Source organism: Misgurnus anguillicaudatus, chromosome 2 (assembly GCF_027580225.2).
Source record: "Misgurnus anguillicaudatus chromosome 2, ASM2758022v2, whole genome shotgun sequence".
In the NCBI taxonomy this organism is placed as follows: Eukaryota; Metazoa; Chordata; class Actinopteri; order Cypriniformes; family Cobitidae; genus Misgurnus; species Misgurnus anguillicaudatus.
In genome coordinates this window covers 15,237,282-15,255,837 of record NC_073338.2, presented here as the reverse complement: position 1 = coordinate 15,255,837, position 18,556 = coordinate 15,237,282, and the positions used below count along the sequence as shown (strand labels likewise).

The 18,556-nt window shown below is 38.1% G+C and overlaps 1 protein-coding gene across 3 annotated transcripts in view; it reads left to right on the top strand.

Annotated features, from left to right (window-relative positions):
* arhgef18a (rho/rac guanine nucleotide exchange factor (GEF) 18a) overlaps positions 1-18,124 on the top strand; it is a 37,686-nt gene extending 19,562 nt beyond the window's left edge. For 2 of the 3 annotated variants that reach the window (XM_055201606.2, XM_055201607.2), the window contains exons 6-20: positions 2,555-2,680; positions 2,776-2,893; positions 3,195-3,449; positions 7,343-7,419; positions 7,547-7,725; positions 7,803-7,864; positions 7,967-8,152; positions 9,785-9,910; positions 10,786-10,826; positions 10,914-10,967; positions 11,058-11,105; positions 13,788-14,255; positions 14,462-14,720; positions 14,872-14,973; positions 16,977-18,124. In XM_055201606.2, coding sequence (XP_055057581.2) covers positions 2,555-2,680; positions 2,776-2,893; positions 3,195-3,449; positions 7,343-7,419; positions 7,547-7,725; positions 7,803-7,864; positions 7,967-8,152; positions 9,785-9,910; positions 10,786-10,826; positions 10,914-10,967; positions 11,058-11,105; positions 13,788-14,255; positions 14,462-14,720; positions 14,872-14,973; positions 16,977-17,125 — 2,250 coding nt within the window. In that variant the 3' untranslated portion in view covers positions 17,126-18,124. The remainder of the gene's footprint in view (positions 1-2,554; positions 2,681-2,775; positions 2,894-3,194; positions 3,450-7,342; positions 7,420-7,546; positions 7,726-7,802; positions 7,865-7,966; positions 8,153-9,784; positions 9,911-10,785; positions 10,827-10,913; positions 10,968-11,057; positions 11,106-13,787; positions 14,256-14,461; positions 14,721-14,871; positions 14,974-16,976) is intronic. The other variant, XM_055201608.2, reaches the window with a different exon arrangement.
* Positions 18,125-18,556: the final 432 nt, after the last annotated feature.

The following is an 18,556-nucleotide window of genomic DNA, read 5'->3' as shown; positions in this document are numbered from 1 at the left end:
TCATGAACGTGCCAAGTTACCCCCACTCCCAAATCCTTGTCATTTATTGGCTGGAACACTTCATTATGTTTCGTGGTGGTAGGTTTGACCACTTTGTTCAGGGTTCCCACGGGTCCTTGAAATTCTTGAAAGTTTGTGAATCTGGGGGAAATAATTCAAGGCCATGGGAAGTTTTTGAAAACATACATGCATAGATACAGGTCATTGAAAGAGACGTTTTCTGGAAACAAATGCTATTTCATGCATTCTGATTTATTAACACAGTTAAAGAGTTGTAGTCCTCATGGTAAACATAAGCAATATGTCAAAAAAGCAGTTGAGCGTTTGACGGAGTATTTGGTGGCCTAACTCACGCCACCTTTTTCCTACAAGTTTTGGAAAGTTTTTTCTTCGAACATGGGTACACTTAATGTACCACGGGTACCCGTTACACATCATATTCCTTTTATGGGCACTTCCCCTGAAAAAGCTCACCCACACATTAATCAACATTCAAGTATCAAGAATAACAGCAAGAACGACGCTCATTAGCATTGTACCTTCGAGTAGAAGTCACAGACATCACTGTGCGCGACAGCTTTGTTTTATATTAAGACTCAACAATGGCTCAAAAGAAAAAGTGTGTTTATGGATGTAAGGAGAAGAAAGCCTTGTTCAGCTTTCCAAGAAAGCCAACATTATGGAAACAATGGATATAGTTTGTTTATGCTGGGTAGCAGCAAAGTTTTGAGTGTGTGTTTGTTTAACACTGGATTTCGTTTAAAAGTCCCAACCGGGTCATGAGTTGCAGGCGGTAAGACAGACTCATGTGTTGTGTTGGGAACTGCCGCATAAGTGCATATAATGTAAACGACACAAACATGTAGTGAATCATAATATATCCAGAGATAGTGGGATAGTGTTTTGTGTGTGTTGCCTGCTTGTGAATCGCCCCTCTCTCGGTACGCCTCGAGGGGTCATGTTTTTCTGGAAACATTCGCTAGAGCTGATCTGTCGTTAATAAATCTGATAAAAAACAAAGACTCTTCAGAGATATGAAGGATGTAATACTACTCTGTAGGTACTCCAGATTAACGTGAGATAAGCAGAAACAGCGTGTGAAACGAGAGCTTTAAACCACAGTACATCATGAAAACATGGTTTATTCTGTTCAATTTGAGGGTAATTTTACCATTTACATGCCAATATTTATGTGCGCTTAATTAAATGTATTAATCAACACATCATGTAATTAATTACATTAACCATTAACATTTTAATCGTTTGATAGCCCTAATTAATATATAAATGGGTGATTCTCACGAAATCCAGACTTAAAAGGTGTCCAGCATCAGATTTTTTTAAAAAGCCCTTGAAGCCAATTTTTTTGCACATTTAAGACAGAATCAGGAAAAAAACTATTTACTACAAAACTGGTACTATGACAAACAAAGACACATTTACATTCCTTATTATTGTCTCTTACCAATGATTACCAAATACTACATTTACTGTAAATGTTTATAGTTTAACATGCACTGAAGCTTTTTATTTTTTTAGATTTTTTAATTATAAATATTTCCATGTCAAAGAACCCAAATCCAGTCATGGACTCGTTGCGCTAATGAAAATGTTCCCCTTAAATGTGGAAAAAACAACAAAATTGGTTTGTATGATGTCATTTGAAATAATGTGCAAAATAGTACGTGAAGAGATTGTAACTAGGGATGCACGATATATCGGCCGACATATCATTATCGGCCGATAACTGCTTATTTTTAATATTATCGGTTATCGGTCTGATAGCAAAATTAGGCCGATAAATAAAAGCCGATAAATTATGGATTATTTTGGTTTGTTGAACTGCTTCACTTGCTCATTGCTGGCCATGTGGAGTTTTGTTTGGTGCTTTCTGTGACATAGCACGAAGATGACACATGTTGCGGGCTTAAGAAGAGTATGCTAGTCTAGCGCAAAGACAAGATGTCCGCGGTCTGGGAGTTTTCCATTGTAAAATTAATATGAATATTTATCAGCCTATATATATCGGTTATCTGCCCCCAAATATAAGGAGCTATCGGTTATCGGTATCGGCCAAAATTTCCATATCGGTGCATCCCTAATTGTAACTGTATGCTTCTTGTTTTGATACTCTTACTTTACTTTTTTATCAAAATGTTTCATGACACCTCATAAGTCTAATTTCGTGGGAATCACCCATAATACTCAATACTATTGTCTGTTTTTTATGTGTACGCAAGCATATGTGCACGCCTGCACGGTCGAATGCACAGCCTTGCAAAGTATAGTTTATTTGATTTGTACGTGTACAGTACACAGATGTTCAAAGCATGCACATTGTGACAAAATGCATTGCATCTCCGGGGCTACTATATTCTCTTGTAGGTACAGTACGCGTGCACTCTCCGGATGACAAAAATAGCGGCATGCGCACTGTACGCAGACCCTCGCGTACACATAAAAAATGGACTAGACTTTGCCTAAACACTTCTTATTAAACTTGTGGTACTGTTTTAAAATGTTTAGTGGCCTTATAATGTGTGTATGTGTTTAGTTCTCAGGTAGTTTGAGAGAACAGCTGCAATACTGTTATGGAGTATTTTGCAGTCACCACACTGATGCAGTCAACTATTACAAAGACCTAATGGCAAACAACAAGAAGTTTCAGAGTGTTATCAAAGCAAGTATCAACTTCTTGCTAGAAAATAAAACATGCTGAAGTTGGAATTGTGTTTGTTTGTTAATTTCTTAGCACTGCGTTCTTTCTGTTCTCAGAAATTATCTCAGCTATCCATTCTGCGACGATTAGGAATACCAGAAAGCATTCTCCTTATAACACAACGCATCACCAAGTATCCAGTTCTAATTGAACGTATTATTAAAAATACAGAAGGTATGCATTTTTTAACTCCCTTTTTTTTTGGAACAAATCCTGATTTATTTCTTTGACTTAAATTAATTTTTTTTTTACTTTCAAACATAACATAGTTATTATAATAGTCATAAACACAGTTTTAATTAGTCACATACAAGCAAAATTTCTTATAGTGCATGGCAGAAGATTAAATGCAGTGCTGGCTTTATGTTTTGCACAGTCATGACGAACGCTTGTTGTGTAGAAGCACGTCCACAGATCACCTGCTTTGAGGTGCTGTGAGTTTGATATGCCTGATTTGCTCTCCACCTGTTGACAGTTGACTCAGAGGAGCACAGGGACCTCGTACAAGGTCTGGAGCTGCTTAAAGAAACCATAACTCAGGTAAATACTTGCGTGGACGAATTTGAGAAAGCAGCGAGACTGAGGGATCTGAGCAGTAAACTAGAGCCCAAGTCCCAGGTGAAGATGGCCCACGGTCGAGTGTTTCGCAGAGAGGACATGGTTGTTGGCGAGAGGAGGCTGCTGTATGAGGGGATGCTCAACTGGAGATCAACATCTAACAAAAGCAAAGGTCATCACTGTAAAACTGACATCTATTAGCAGTTGACTGTCTGACCTTTTTTATTAAGTCCCAATTTTTTAAAACTGTTCCGACTAATTTGATTTTGGGAAGTTGAGTTTTACACTTTTAAAGGCACAATATGGATTTTTTTTTTTGAAAAATGCTTATTTTCCAGCTCCGCTAGTGTTAAACATTTGATTCTTACCGTTTTGAAATCCATTCAGCTGATCTCCGGGTCTGGCGCTAGCACTTTTAGCATAGCTTAGCACAATCCATTGAATCTGATTAGACCATTAGCATCACGCTAAAAAATAACCAAAGAGTTTCAATATTCAATAATCTAGAACTTTGCTGATGTAACATGGCTGCAGCAGTTGTAGTAATATTATGCACTGCCTGAAAATAGTCTCCTTGGTTACTTTAAATGGCAGGGGACTATTTTTTAGAGCTGCATAATATCTTTATGCCTGCTGCAGCCATGTTACATCAGCAAAGTCCTTGATTATTACACCAGAATGAGAGTATAGTTCCTAGCCATATCTGCTTAGAAAATCACAACTTTTAATTTTCGTCGGTCTAAGTACATGATGTAACTACTGAAGAGTCAAGTTTAAAATAGGGCTTATTCGCAAACACCGGAAGTCGCTAGCCGCGGCCATCTTGTTGACATAACATCTGTCCTGCCCCTAGCCGCACGTACATTTGAGTCGAGGGGAGCAGTAGCCTAATGGCTTAATCTCGTCTGTATTAAGAGAAGATGAGCTTGATTATTGTGGAACAATATCAAATAGACCCAATAGCCTTAAGTAAAGAGCCGTCCTTATTGCCAGCCGTGACTTATCCGGATATTTATAACTATATCGTTCATACAGTATCCGCATTCATCATACGAGCACTGAAGGGCCGTTCACATTATAACTATAACGATAACTATATCATCGTCCACATCACCAAACAATACGTTTATGCTAATTCACTCACAGCACTCGCGCAAATCACTTGCCTTTAATATTGCTTGTAATAAAAACTTTTGCAGATGTCCTCAACACGCTGCGTTTCGCGTAACTCTAAACAGTGAATCTAATTTGTGTAATTTGTGTTTGTGTTATCTCTTACATAACAGTTAGTTAATGTAATAGATTAAAAAGCATTACGTAGTCAATTTTCACAGCAACTGGAGGTAATCTAATGTTATAGACCTCAGCAATGAGCTTCACTGTCATTTGAAGTGCTTGTGCACTTGAAGTTCAAATAGATTTTAATGCTATCAATGGTTTATCCTTCATCAGGTGGGAAAATCGCTCAGAAAGTGATCCCAATGATGTCGTTCATTGTATCTGTATCGTTATAGTTTTGGTGTGAGCTCCGCTATTCTGTTTAATATAAAACGAGTTTCAAAACTATGTGAACGGCCCTTAATTCCCTACCTAGTATCAATGCCAGACCTATTATTATGTTCATATAGTTATTAATACTCATTTAATAACAGTCTCAATTTATGGCAACTTATTTGAAAGAGCAGTTTCAGCCACTGCTTAGCTAACCATATGTGATCAAATTATGGGGACAGACTTTGCTGTGAGCATATATCCCTAACGTTACCTGTGGTAAAATGATGGGGACAGACTTTGCTGTTGGGAGTCTCTCCTTCGCTGGTTCAACTCCTCTGTCTCCTGCCTTTCATGTTTTCTGACAGTCGGTATCGCATAAAAACTAATTCCGGGGTTCTTTTTGCTGTTGTTAGAACATCCGTGTATTACACCACACACCATCGCGCGGTTTTAAAAAAAATTACACCGATAATACCATGCATAATACCCACGCTGCCTCGCTTGTCAATTAACAGACTGACAGTTTTATGTCAACAATATGGCCGCCGTGAACATTGATGACGTAGATCGAATAAGCCCTATAGGAAGAATATCAAAACTTATCGAAATTTTCTTAGCGCGATGTTAATGGTCTATGCTAAAAGCTAAGCTATGCTAAAAGTGCTAGCGCCAGACCCGGAGATCAGCTGAATGGATTCCAAAATGGTAAGAATCAAATGTTCAGCTCTCGGGGAGCTGAAAATGAGCATATTTTCAAAAAAAGTGTCCCTTTTAATATCCAAAAACCACTAGCACATGTGTACTACTCACACTATCGAAATGTTTTGAACAATGTTAGAATCCAAAAAATGTACAGTTCTAAAAAACGCTCCGCCCCTTTTGATAGGGTCACTTGTCAATGACACGTCCAAATTATCCTCTGTTTCGGCTTCTGCTGTTATAGAAACCATACATGTGTTTGACTTCACATGGCACTGCACAGATTGACCAGCGAATGACATTACATTATCGAGAAAGTATTGCTTTAAATAGCTAATTTGACGATCGATCTGCACAGTAGCACTAGCAGTTTGCATGCGGATGTAGTAACGTTGAGCGCATGTTGCTCTGTTTTGGGGTTTACATTAAAATGTAAGGGTCATGAAGCTGTATTTCAATAAATCATGTATAAAAATGATTTGTGAGTCCTGGCAGATCGATTCCTATCGACGTTGAAGGTGACGACTACAACTCCCATCATTCCACGCTCTTTAACAGAGTCATCAAGCTGCTGCTGCTGCTGTTGTTTTGAGTGACATCTAGTGGTGAAAATTATATATTGTGCCTTTAATTGTGTTACTTACACATGATTTTAAAAAACACTTTGAAAAAGGGAGTCGGGCCGAGTACCAAAACACACTTGTAGCCAATCAGCAACAAGGGGCGTGTCTACTAATTGACATCATTGCCTGGGTTGCAAATGTGTGGGGTGGGTTTATCAAAAGAAGGTCCAGATTCTATTGGGGTAGGGGTGTGTTTGTTTAGATGATTTCAAATGTCAACATTGGCTTTCAAAGATCATGCACCCCGCCTTTAAATCTCTTAGAACATAGGTCTCCACCCCGGTTCCTGGAAGGCACCTGTCCTGTCCTGCATATTTTAGTTCCAACCCTTCTCCAACACACCTGTCTCTAATTTTTAGGTAGAGATTGCCCTCCAGGAACAGGGTTGGAGACCCATATCTTAGAACATGCTTAATTTTTAAGTAGTTTTCAGCTTATTTCTGTGCATGTAAAGTTCAGTATTTAAAAAAGAAATGCATATAATGTTTTTTTTTAAACTTCATTCCAGTCCATTAGCCCATATTAGTAAGGAATAATTGACGACGGACTGTTGAATTATTCAGAAATAATGCACACCCAAGGTGGTAATTCTGCCGCCGTTACACCGCGGGTGTGCATTATTTTAAATTATACCACAGTCCCGGTATATGCTTTATTCTGATTGGTTGAGAAATGATCCACAGGTATGCATTATTTATATGTAAATGCTCATCTAACCTGTCACAAAATAACCATCAGAGCAATGTTTGTTGTATCTGTGGTAGAAGTGGAATAGTTGACTCCAGTCCTTTAAATTATTTGAAAAAACTATATAATTTAACGGATCTCTGTCAATTATTTTTTACATAATTCAAAAGATTGGAGCCAATTATTACGCTGTTACCACAAACATTGCTAAGACATTGCTCTGGTGGATATTTTGATATATTTTTTTGGGAGGGGGGGCGTTTGCACCATATATCGGAGCGCTGCCCACTACACCATCGGCTCCGACGCTGGTGGATATTTTAAGACATATGCGTTATCAAAAAAGAATAATTTCTCAACCAATCAGAATAAAGCATTTAACAGCCCGGTGGTATAACTTACAGTAATGTCCAAACAGTGTTTAGTTATTTATCAGCATGTTTTACTTTAAACTACACTGTTCACAGAAATCTCCCAGAAAATCATTCCCATGAAAGGTCTGAGATTAGCAAAGGGTCCGTTTTCATGTGGGCTGAAATTTGAATCTTTCGTATTCTTTCAGATGTCCTTGTCCTGCTGTTATCAGATGTCTTGCTGCTTTTACTTGAAAAAGATCAGAGGCTTACATTTGCTTCTCTGGTGAGATTTGACAAATGTCTGTTGAATGTGATCCGTCACACTATCCTATATCTATATATTCCCTGTATTTGTTGTTATCATGCCACTTTATCATGTAGATTAAGCTGTCCAACATGTGTTCCTGCAGGACGGTAAACCTGCGGTGATCCCACTCCAGAAGCTCATAGTACGGGAGGTGGCTCACGACGAAAAGGCTCTGTTTCTGATCACGGCCTCGTCCGACCCTCCAGAGATGTACCAGTTTCACACTTCCTCCGGAGAGGTGCGCAGGGCTTGGAGAGACCAAATCTGGAAGGCTGTGGAGTGGTGCGTTGCATACAGAACAATACTGTAAAAATCTAGCATTACATTGTGATTGTGCCCAATTTCATTTTGTGTTTCAGCTGTCCAGAAGAAGCGGTAGAGGAACCAGAAGAACTCTCAGAGAGAATCAAGGACTTTGCAAGTATAACGCAAACTTTCAAGTCAAAGTCTATCAGTTCAGTCTGCTTGCCCCAGCATAATTTAACCGTGTTTTTCTCGATCAAATTGTGTGTTTTCTGCACAGGAAGTCTGTGTATGATGGATGCTTATATAGAGTATCACCTCACAGAGAAGCACAGGTTATTTGCCAGCATTGCAGCCAATGTGACCGGTGTTGATGACGGCTCATCATTTGAGCGCCACCTGCTGTGTGGTAATGCAGCAGAGCCGCTACAGGGGCAGCAGCTCCTCATCGGAGCATTAAAGGATGGTGAGACTCGTACTGTAGAAAAAAGATTTCATAGTGTGTTATGGCAACATTGTTGAATAATGAAAAATGTTTTTAGTGTTCCGTGCCAGGCCAATATTGCACATGTTTATATATTAAACTGTAGCGAGTCATCTTGTACATTTATGCTTTGGAAATACGTTATGCCTCAATCATTTAGTTTTTTTTTTTTTAAGAAAAAAGCTTTCTTGCATTTTTTGCCTAACAAACAATGAAATGGGAACAGAATACAATATAGAATAGAAATGGGGGGGGGGTCTTTTCACTGAGCCCATGTGCAATACCCTAACAACCAATCATAAAGACCATACAGCCACAAATGTACAGTTTTTTTAAATTTTCAAGGATGTGCTCAAGAACTTGCAGATTTTTAGGTAAATACAGTGTTGTGAAAAAGTGTTTGCCCCCTCCCTTTTTTTTATGTTTGTCACAATGTTTTAGATCATCAAACAAATGTAAGTATTAATCAAAGATAACACAATTAAACACAAAATGCCATTTTTAAATGAATATTTTTATTATAAAGGAAAACAAAATCCAAACCCATATGGCTCTGTGTGAAAAAGTGTTTACCCCCTAAACCTAATAACTGGTTGGGCCACCCTTAGCAGCAACAACTGCAATCAAGCGTTTGCGAGAACTTGCAATGAGTCTGTTACAGCGCTGTGGAGGAATTTTGGCCCACTCTCATCCTTGCAGAATTGTTGCAATTCAGCCACGTTGGAGGGTTTTTGTGCATGAACTGCCTTTTAAAGGTCAGGACTTTGACTAGGCCACTCAAAGGTCTTCATTTAGTTTTTCTTCAGCCATTCAGTGGTGGACTTGCTGGTGTGTTTTGGATCATTGTCCCACTGCAGAACCCAAGTTCGCTTCAGCTTGAGTTCATGAACAGATGGCCGGACATTGTCCTTTAGGATTTTTTGGTAGACAGCAGAATTCAGGGTTTCATTTATCACAGCAAATCTTCCAAGTCCAGAAGCAGCAAAACCATCACACTACCACCACCATATGTTACAATTGTATGATGTTCTTTTGCTGAAATGCGGTGTTACTTTTATACCAGACATAATGGGACACACACCTTTGAAAAAGTTCACCTTTTGTCTCGTCAGTCCATAGAGTATTTACCCAAAAGTCTTGAGGATCATCAAGACTTAATGTAAAAGAAAGAGCCTTTATGTTCTTTTTGCTCAGCAGCGATTTTCGTCTTGCATTTCTGCCATGCAGGCCATTTTTGCCCAGTCTCTTTCTTATGGTGGAGTCATGAACACTGACCTTAACTGAGGCAAGTGAGGCCTGCAGTTCTTTGGATGTTGTTGTGGGGTTTTTTGTGACCTCTTGGATGAGTCTTTGCTGAGCTCTTGGGCTAAATTTGCACTTTTTTGACACAGGTCATGTGGGTTTGGATTTTGGTTTCCCTTCATAATAAAAACCACATTTAACTGCATGCTGTGTTATTTTTGATTAAAATTTAGATTTGTTTGATGATGTGAAACATTAAACATCATTAAGGGGGCTATATTGAGATTGTTTTGGTTAATGAAATGTGTTTGAATGATAAAGTATTGTATAGTGTGTCCTGAAATCTTTATCTGGTGTTTTCCTATTCCTCAGTGGAGATTTTACAGAGGTTGTTGGTAGGTTGTGAGTTGAACCAAACTCCGTTCACCGCTGAGGGATTGGATTTGGTGCCAGTGCCCTTTACGGGTTTTGAAAGTGACACCTGCGTGCTACCCGAAAGTAAGAGCAAATCTACAGTGTATATACTATACTGCTATCTTTATATATGAAGAGTTTGGTTCCAAAACGCAATAAATCCATTTTGAATAATTTCTGTAAAAACATGTTTTCCATACCAAGAAAGTGACGAGATGAAAACCACTATTTTCTGTTACAAACTTTCACATAGCATCTTTAGGTTATAATAGCATTAAAAATTCTAATACATCATTTGATTTTCAAAGATTTATTGTAAAAACTGATTTTTTTCCAAAATGCAATAAATCTATTGAATCAGTATATAAATGTGCATTCATCTTTGCCATGTTATATTCATTTAATTGACTAGTGGTATTTAAAAAAAAAAAAAAACAATGCCATTACTCAAAACGATGGCTTATGTTTTTTTCTTTGCCACAGAAAACCACCACATGTTTATCAATGCCATAAAATTATTATTTTGGTTTTGTTTGTTTGTTGATCACAAAGTTCAAGATGAGGAAAACTAAGATTCTGTGTGTAATAATCAAAGCCCCGCCATTGTTGTTTACAATGCGTTGAATGGTGCGCTGTGATTGGTTGAGCGGATTTATTGCATTCTGCAGAGAAGTAGGACTAGCTTTTATTGAGTTTTGGGAAAAAGGGAGAAAAGATGACAGAATAACACAGTGGATATCTGATTTTGCGTAAAATTAAGAATTTACTTTTTAATACTGACCTGATAAAATACTGATTTTGGTGTTAACTCAAATTCTTTTTTAAAATGCCGTTTATCGCGTTTTGGAACCAATCTCTCTCTCTCTCATATATATATATATATATATATATATATATATATATATATATATAAATAAACTGGTGTTGTAATTGTGACACATGTACTGGTGGACTGTTAGCAGATGGTGCTGGGAGTTTATTGGAGAGTCTGGAGCTGTCGGTGAGCATATCACATTTATTGATACCGTACGGTTTACTCTACTGTTACTTGTGTTGGTAATCCTGGTTTTTGCTTTTGACCTGTTAGGCAGATGAGGAGATGACCTTAGAGAGCAGGATAGTCAGCTTTCCTAAGGCCGAGGTGAAATTTGCAGTTTTGCTCTGTGATGTTCTGTATTTTTCTTCATTTAAAAATGTTCAGCCTTTTTAACATGTACATTTGTCTCTGCAGCTTTATGAAACTGTAACTAGACTGTCACAGAAGCTTTGCAGCCTGCAGGTAATCCAAATATTCATTTATTTTTTGCCACTTTATTAATGAAACGTTTTGACCAAGATGTACAACAGACAATCTTCTTTTCCTTGTTGCTTCATGTAGGGGTAAATTAACATAGTATAGTTCATAACATAATAGTTCATTGTCTGTTTAAAGGCGGAGGGCACAATGTTTGAAAGCCAATGTTGATATTAGAAATCACCTATGCACACACGCCCCTACCCCAATAGAATCTGGACCTTCTTTTGATAGACCCGCCCCACACATACGTAACTCCGGCAAGGATGTTGGTTAGTAGACCCTTACTGCTGATTGGCTACAAGTGTGTTTTGGTAATCGGCCCGACTCCCTTTTCCAAAGCGTTTTTCAAACATTGTCCACTCCGCCTTTAATCGACACATTCATTTAATCCATAACCAGCTGTATAAAAAAGTATTTGATGAAAGTATAATGCGTGCCAAGAGCATTCGGTTAATATTATCATCTCATTTTTGACAGAGGTGGCGTTTAGAGACTTTATTATCTGAGCTCATCATAATTGTTCTGAAGTCATACAAAGGTGTTTGGTGACAATATATGTATATATATGTATATAATCTATTATTTTAGTAAAATGGCTGGGCGAGAGTGTACGCAAACAATGCTGTTCAGGAAGCTTGTGTGCAACTAGAGTTTGTGTCTACTCTCATGCATGCAAGGCATACTGTATACCTTCAGAAAATTATATATATATATGTCATATCATTTCAGTTAATCGTACGTTTATTTTTTATTGACAAATGTGCACACTATTGAGCTAAACTTTGTAATATTTATAACTGCTCAATAGCCTCAGTTATAACATCAGAGTATTACTTTAGTTTACATTATTACTAAAAATTTACGTCAGCGCACAGTAAACTCAAAGTCCATCTCTAAACAAAAACACAAAACTCTGAGAGTACATGTTTACTACACTTTTAAAACGATTTACTTAGATGACAAAGATGAATAACAAGAGCTCTGCACATGGTAATGACATATCGTGAGCCTTAACACTATTGTTTCCTCCTTATGTAAACCTTGTGCATGCAAAAGACATTGTGATGTTACAGTTGAGCTGTACGCCCCAACATTAAATTAAACATTAAATTAAGCACAATGTTGTTACAATGCTAAACACAAAGTTGTGACTGTTGAGTTAGAGCTATATGCTAGCGTTAAGGCTGAAGTTCTACTATTGACTTTACAGTTACGTTTAGCAGGTCCATACTGAAAAAAACCCCAAACTTACCACTCAGAAACGTCCATTAACAATCTCCAAACAATCTATTATTCCTCAAATTCTATACAGGCTTAAACATAAGATCTGTGTGTACACACACCGAGCTACTGAACTGAGCTGCTCTGACAAACAGCCAATCAGAGCAGAGCTCAACATTATTATTCATGACCCTTTCAAATAAGTTAATAACTGATCATTTTATTCTAAAGGCAAATCCTAGGGTTGTAAATAAATAATTTTTGCAATTAATAAAGCCAAATACCTTCTATGTAGATATCAGAGAACAATTTAACAAATCGTATCAATGCATTCTTTGGCACCTTTAAAATATAATGAAGCCACCGTTAATTTTCCTAACAAATAAGAGAAACATTAAATTTTTGCAATATTTATAAATTTACACGCACGCAATATTAATCAGCCAGAAGTGAAATTCACATCTTGCCACAGACTCAGACAAGGTCCACCTTTGACCTTTATCACGCCACAAGTAGGGATGTGAGGGTTATTATATAACCATGAGACCGACGGTTATAGTTGAACACCGTCATTAGAACTTTATAACCGCCAAAACCGCGTTATTAAAATATATTTTTTAAAACATTTATAATCATAGAGAATGTTTAAATACCGGTTAAAACAATTGTTAACAGTGTTATTAATGGTCTACGTCGTTCCCAACTGTATTTGATTCTTTGGAAAAAAGCATAATTGAGATGTGCAGATGACTCATGAACATGGAGAATATATCAGGTCAATTGACCGTTCGCAAAGACCCGACCCTCTTAGTTACTGTTGCTGTGTCCGACAAGATATGCCGCTCTCACGCCCCATCATGTTCTCACGCAGTGAAAAATGCAGAGCAGAGAGGACACTGACAACGCGCTGACACACAGGACAGACCAGGTTACTTTTTGGTTACGTTTGATATTAAACATATTAAAGGTACAGTGTGTAAATTTTAGCAGCATCTATTGGTGAGGTTGCGAATTGCAACCAACGACACAGTCCACTGCTCACCCCTTGCTTTTAAAACGCATAGAGAAGCTACGGTAGCCACCACCGGGAAAACATGTCATCGTCGGAGACAACTTAGTAAAAAAGTTTGTCCGTTAAGGGCTTCTGTAGAAACATGGCGGCACAAAATGGCGACTTCCATGTAATATGTAAATAGATAAAAATGTCTCATTCTAAGGTAATAAAAACATAACGGTTTATTATAAAAAGGTCTTTATATACACCCCTGATAATATAGTTTTGTATATTATTTTGCATTTCTGTCAAGAGATCCTTCTAAAAATTACGAACCGTCACACCAATTCTGAAACCGGCACACCCCTAGCCACAAGCCCTAGCTGGCCCGCTTGCGGCCCGACAATTAAGCCGCAACTACTGACTTCACTATGTGCTCTGTTTTTCAGTCTGTCTTCTTGCAGTTAAAAAGCCACACAGAGGTGCAGCGCGCCACTATCGATGAGCTGATGTCCCGACCCAAGGGCAACACTCTCTTGGAACAGGAAAAGTATCGAAACTTGGAAAAGCAGCGGGAAGAGCTGGCTAACTTCCAGCGTCTTCAGGACCAGCACAGGCAGGAGCAGATGCAGTGGGAGCAGGAGCGAGAGAGGCAGAGACGGCAGGCAGAGATCAGTGAGAAAGAGCTGACGGAGAGAGAACTGGAGTGCAGCAAACAGGAGCAGCAGCTGGCAGAGGAAAAACAGCAACTGGAGCGGTGCAGACAGGAATACCAGCAGGATCTGGAGAGACTCCGAGACTCCATGCGCACTGTGGAAAAAGAGAAAGAAAAGCTGGAGCAGCTGCAGAAGAAGTTAAAGAAGAATGAGAACGGGTTCAACACTGGAAACCTTCCTCTGAATATTGAACAGATACAGGTTTGTGATTGAAAACTGAACTGGTCTTCTGCTGCTGCAGAGGTTTTACACGACTAGTTATTTTGTTGGTCAGTGGTGAAGATGAAACTTTGATGGTCCTAATATCATAATTCGATTATGAGACTTTAGCCTGGATTTCACATTTTATGTACACATTTAGTATTTCATACATCTGATGTATATTTTTCTTCTGGTTTCCTCTTCAGATAGCTTCTCCTTACCCTATAGTGAACGTGGTTTCTCCCAGCTTTGAAGAGAGGCCACCACTGATACCACCACGCAGGGAGAGCATCACTTCTCTGCCTGTCAAGACAGATGTACCCATCCACCTCATCAGCACCACCAACCAATCACAGAAAGTCAGTACAATTCAACAGAAGATCCCAACCAAACTGGCTGCCCAGGGAAAGAGCAAAGAGAAACACAGCAAACACAGGAACTCACATCACCGTAACAACAGTGCAGGTATGAAGATCTCCATCTTTGTGTACATATGCATGTGTATTTGTATTTTAATGAATGATGTTTGATGATTGTCAGCATGACTAAGGTTTGTGTGTTCAGTATTGATGTTTAGGTACATTTTAAATGTCTAAATGTACTTTCACACTTTTAGCTGGCATAGAGGTGTCTCAAGTAGTTCCCATCAGAGTTACTGGAAAAGAGGGAGGCAGTTTAAGAGCCATGAGATCCAAAAGTCCCCAACGGCTCGCTCCAGGTAAAAGCTACTGATTCTGTGTGCTAATGTCTTTCTTCATAAGCGAAAAGACCTCTGTAAATCTACCTGCCTTGTTTTGGTTCAAGAGACATGCACGTTGATTTTTTTATTGAATTTTATTACAAGAACTAACTACAATTGTGAGTGAACTGAAACACACACGCACAGGTTCTCATATTACATCAAAGCTATAATAGCTTCAATATGTAATGTTGTGTTACATTAGCTGGGTTTCCATCAAACTTGCCAAATTTCGAATAAAAATCCCTTAATTTGCAAACAAGTTTTTATGCTCGCTTGAGCTGGTTTTTCACTTATGCAAAAAAGAGTAAATGCGATACTTTCGTGACTGATAGTCAATAGTCCTGCCTCATGATTCACGAGTCGCAACTAATCGTTTGCAGAATAAACACAAACGTAGAGATAAAGAAATAACAGAAATCTAAATAAAATTCCAGTTGAAATTATGACACAATATAATGAAAATGAAATTGTATGTGTATATATATTTGATATTTTGCAAGTTCTCCCACTTAGAAATCACGAAGGGGTCTGAAATTGTCATCGTAGGTGCATGTCCACTCTGAGAGACGTAATCTAAAAAAAATCCAGAAATCACAATATATAATTTTCTAACTATTTATTTGTATGATACAGCTGCAAATAAGTATTTGAACACCTTAGAAAGTCAATGTTAATATTTGGTACAGTAGCCTTTGTTTGTAATTACAGAGGTCAAACGTTTCCTGTAGTTTTTCACCAGGTTTGCACACACTGCAGAAGGGATTTTGGCCCACTCCTCCACACAGATCTTCTCTATATCAGTCAGGTTTCTGGCCTGTCACTGAGAAACACGAAGTTTGAGCTGCCTCCAAAGATTCTCTATTGGGTTTAGGTCTGGAGACTGGCTAGGCCACGCCAGAACCTTGATATGCTTCTTACAGAGCCACTGCTTGGTTATCCTGGCTGTGGTCATTGTCATGTTGGAAGACCCAGCCTCGACCCATCTTCAATGCTCTAACTGGGGAAGGAGGTTGTTCCCCAAAATCTCTCAATACATGGCCCCGGTCATCCTCTCCTTAATACAGTGCAGTCGCCCTTTCCCATGTGCAGAAAAACACCCCCAAGCATGATGCTACCACCCCTATGCTTCACAGTAGGGATGGTGTTCTTGGGTACTCATCGTTCTTCTTCCTCCAAACACGTTTAGTGGAATTACGACAAAAAGTTCTATTTTGGTCTCATCTGACCACATGACTTTCTCCCATGACTCCTCTGGGTCATCTAAATGGTCATTGGCAAATTTAAGACAGACCTGGGCATGTGCTGGTTTAAGCAGGGGAACCTTCCGAGCCATGCATGATTTATGACGTCTTAGTGTATTACCAACAGTAACCTTGGAAACGGTGGTCTCAGCTCTTTTCAGGTCATTGACCAGCTCCTCCCGTGTAGTTCGGGCTGATTTCTCACCTTTCTTAGGATCACGAGGTGAGATCTTGCATGGAGCCTCAGTCCGAGGGAGATTGACAGTCATGTTTAGCTGCTTCCATTTTCTAATGATTGCTCCAACAGTGGACTTTTTTCACCAAGCTGCTTGGCCATTTCCCCGTAGCCCTTTACAGTCTTGTGGAGGTGTACAATTTTGTCTCTAGTGTCTTTGGACATCTCTTTGGTCTTGGCCATGTTAGTAGTTGGATTCTTACTGATTGTATGGGGTGGACAGGTGTCTTTATGCAGCTAACCACCTCAAACAGGTGCATCTAATTTAGGATAATAAATGGAGTGGAGGTACACATTTTAAAGACAGAGTAACAGGTCTTAGTCAGAATTCTTTCTGATAGACAGGTGTTCAAATACTTATTTGCAGCCGTATCAAACAAATAAATAGTTAAAAAACATATATTGTGATTTCTAGAGTTTTTTTTAGATTATGTCCCTTAATGTATCATACTTAAAGTGTTTCTGCTAATGTAAGTAAATGCATTGCTGTAATGTCTTTGCAGATATGTTCATTCATCCGGAGAAGTCACCCAGCCCTGTCCCCTCTCATTCAAACACAAGCAGAAAGCACAACAACCCCACACACACTACACAGACAGGACACCGTAAAACCAAAGACCATGAAAATACAGATCACATTGTTTACTTTTAATGCCCCTTATCATCTGCAATCTGCAGGTTCGATACACAGTGATTGTTTTCCCAATCATGATCTAAACATTTATGTTGTGGGATACTGCATAACTTATGAAATCATTCAGATTTTAGTCATAATTTTTTAGACTTGTTTTGTTTTTACTGTGATTTTATTGTTTTAATTGAAAAAAAAATTTCAGGTATAGAAGAAAAATAAGGAAGAATTGATTGAATTACTGAATGTTGATGTGTACAGCAGTCTCAGTGTGTTATATTTTGCAAATCATTGCTGAAAGAATGTGTGTCTTCACAACCAGGACTCGCTGTACATTTTAAAATCTGTCCAGTTATTCATTACAGACGAGTCTGTGTCTTATTAAACAGTCATTCCTGTATATAGCTGTTTTATTAGTTATTTATTGTGATTTAGATTCAGGAATATTTGGCCCAAAAAACATTACACTGGAAAGTCTTCATGTTTTTCTTGGACTGGGAAGTGATGTTATTAATTGTTATTAACAAATGTTACAATTTTAGTAAAATGTTAATTTTCTGTCCTATTTCGGCACAGATGGAAAGATTTTTTACATGCATTGTTTTGCTTTTGTCAACTGGAAAATAATGTTTGAGTAAAGGGTAAATGTTTTATATACATCGCTTCTTAAAAAAAAATGAACTTGCTTTTCTTTGATATCTGGGTATAAAGCTCTTAATTCAGGATTCTGTAAAGTTAATAATTCATTTCTTTTTAGTTTATGTCTTAAATGTAAATATAAAATGGCACATCTCTAAAGGAGCATCTTAGAGTTTATTCATCTGCTTCTGACAAAATGCAGTTAATGCTGTCTTAAATTCAAACTGTACATATAGCAGATTCTGCTGGAAAATAAGAAAGTAAACTTACTCAGTGCTTGTTTTTTGCTTGTAAAAATTTGTTTTGCTTTTTACAGAGTCTTTTGTTTTTTTAAAGACAAACTGGAGTCCACCTATTCCCAGAATAAATTGCTGAAAGAGAGAGAGCTGCTTTGACCCTTTTTATGGGACAGAAATGTTTTTATATTTAGTCTTGTGATCAGGGAAACATCCATGAACCTTGTTGGGAAAAAATGACATGAACCCATCTTGCTTGTAAATTCTCCAAACCCCTTTAAATTAGTTCTGCGAATCAATTATGAGGTGTTTAGAGTCGAGAATCGTTTTGAAAGTTTTGAATTGTTCCATTGAATCAAAGTGAATCAATTTCTAATTAGAGCTCATTTAAAGGGGCCATGGCATGAAAATCTGACTTTTTTCATGTTTAAGTGCGATAATTGGGTCTGTAGTGCTTCTATCAACCTAGAAAATGTGAAAAAGATCAACCCAGTAACTTGGTTTTGGCAAACCATTCTCTGCAAGCACTTGAAAAATTAGGTCATTGAAATTTGGCTCTCCTTATGATGTCATAAGG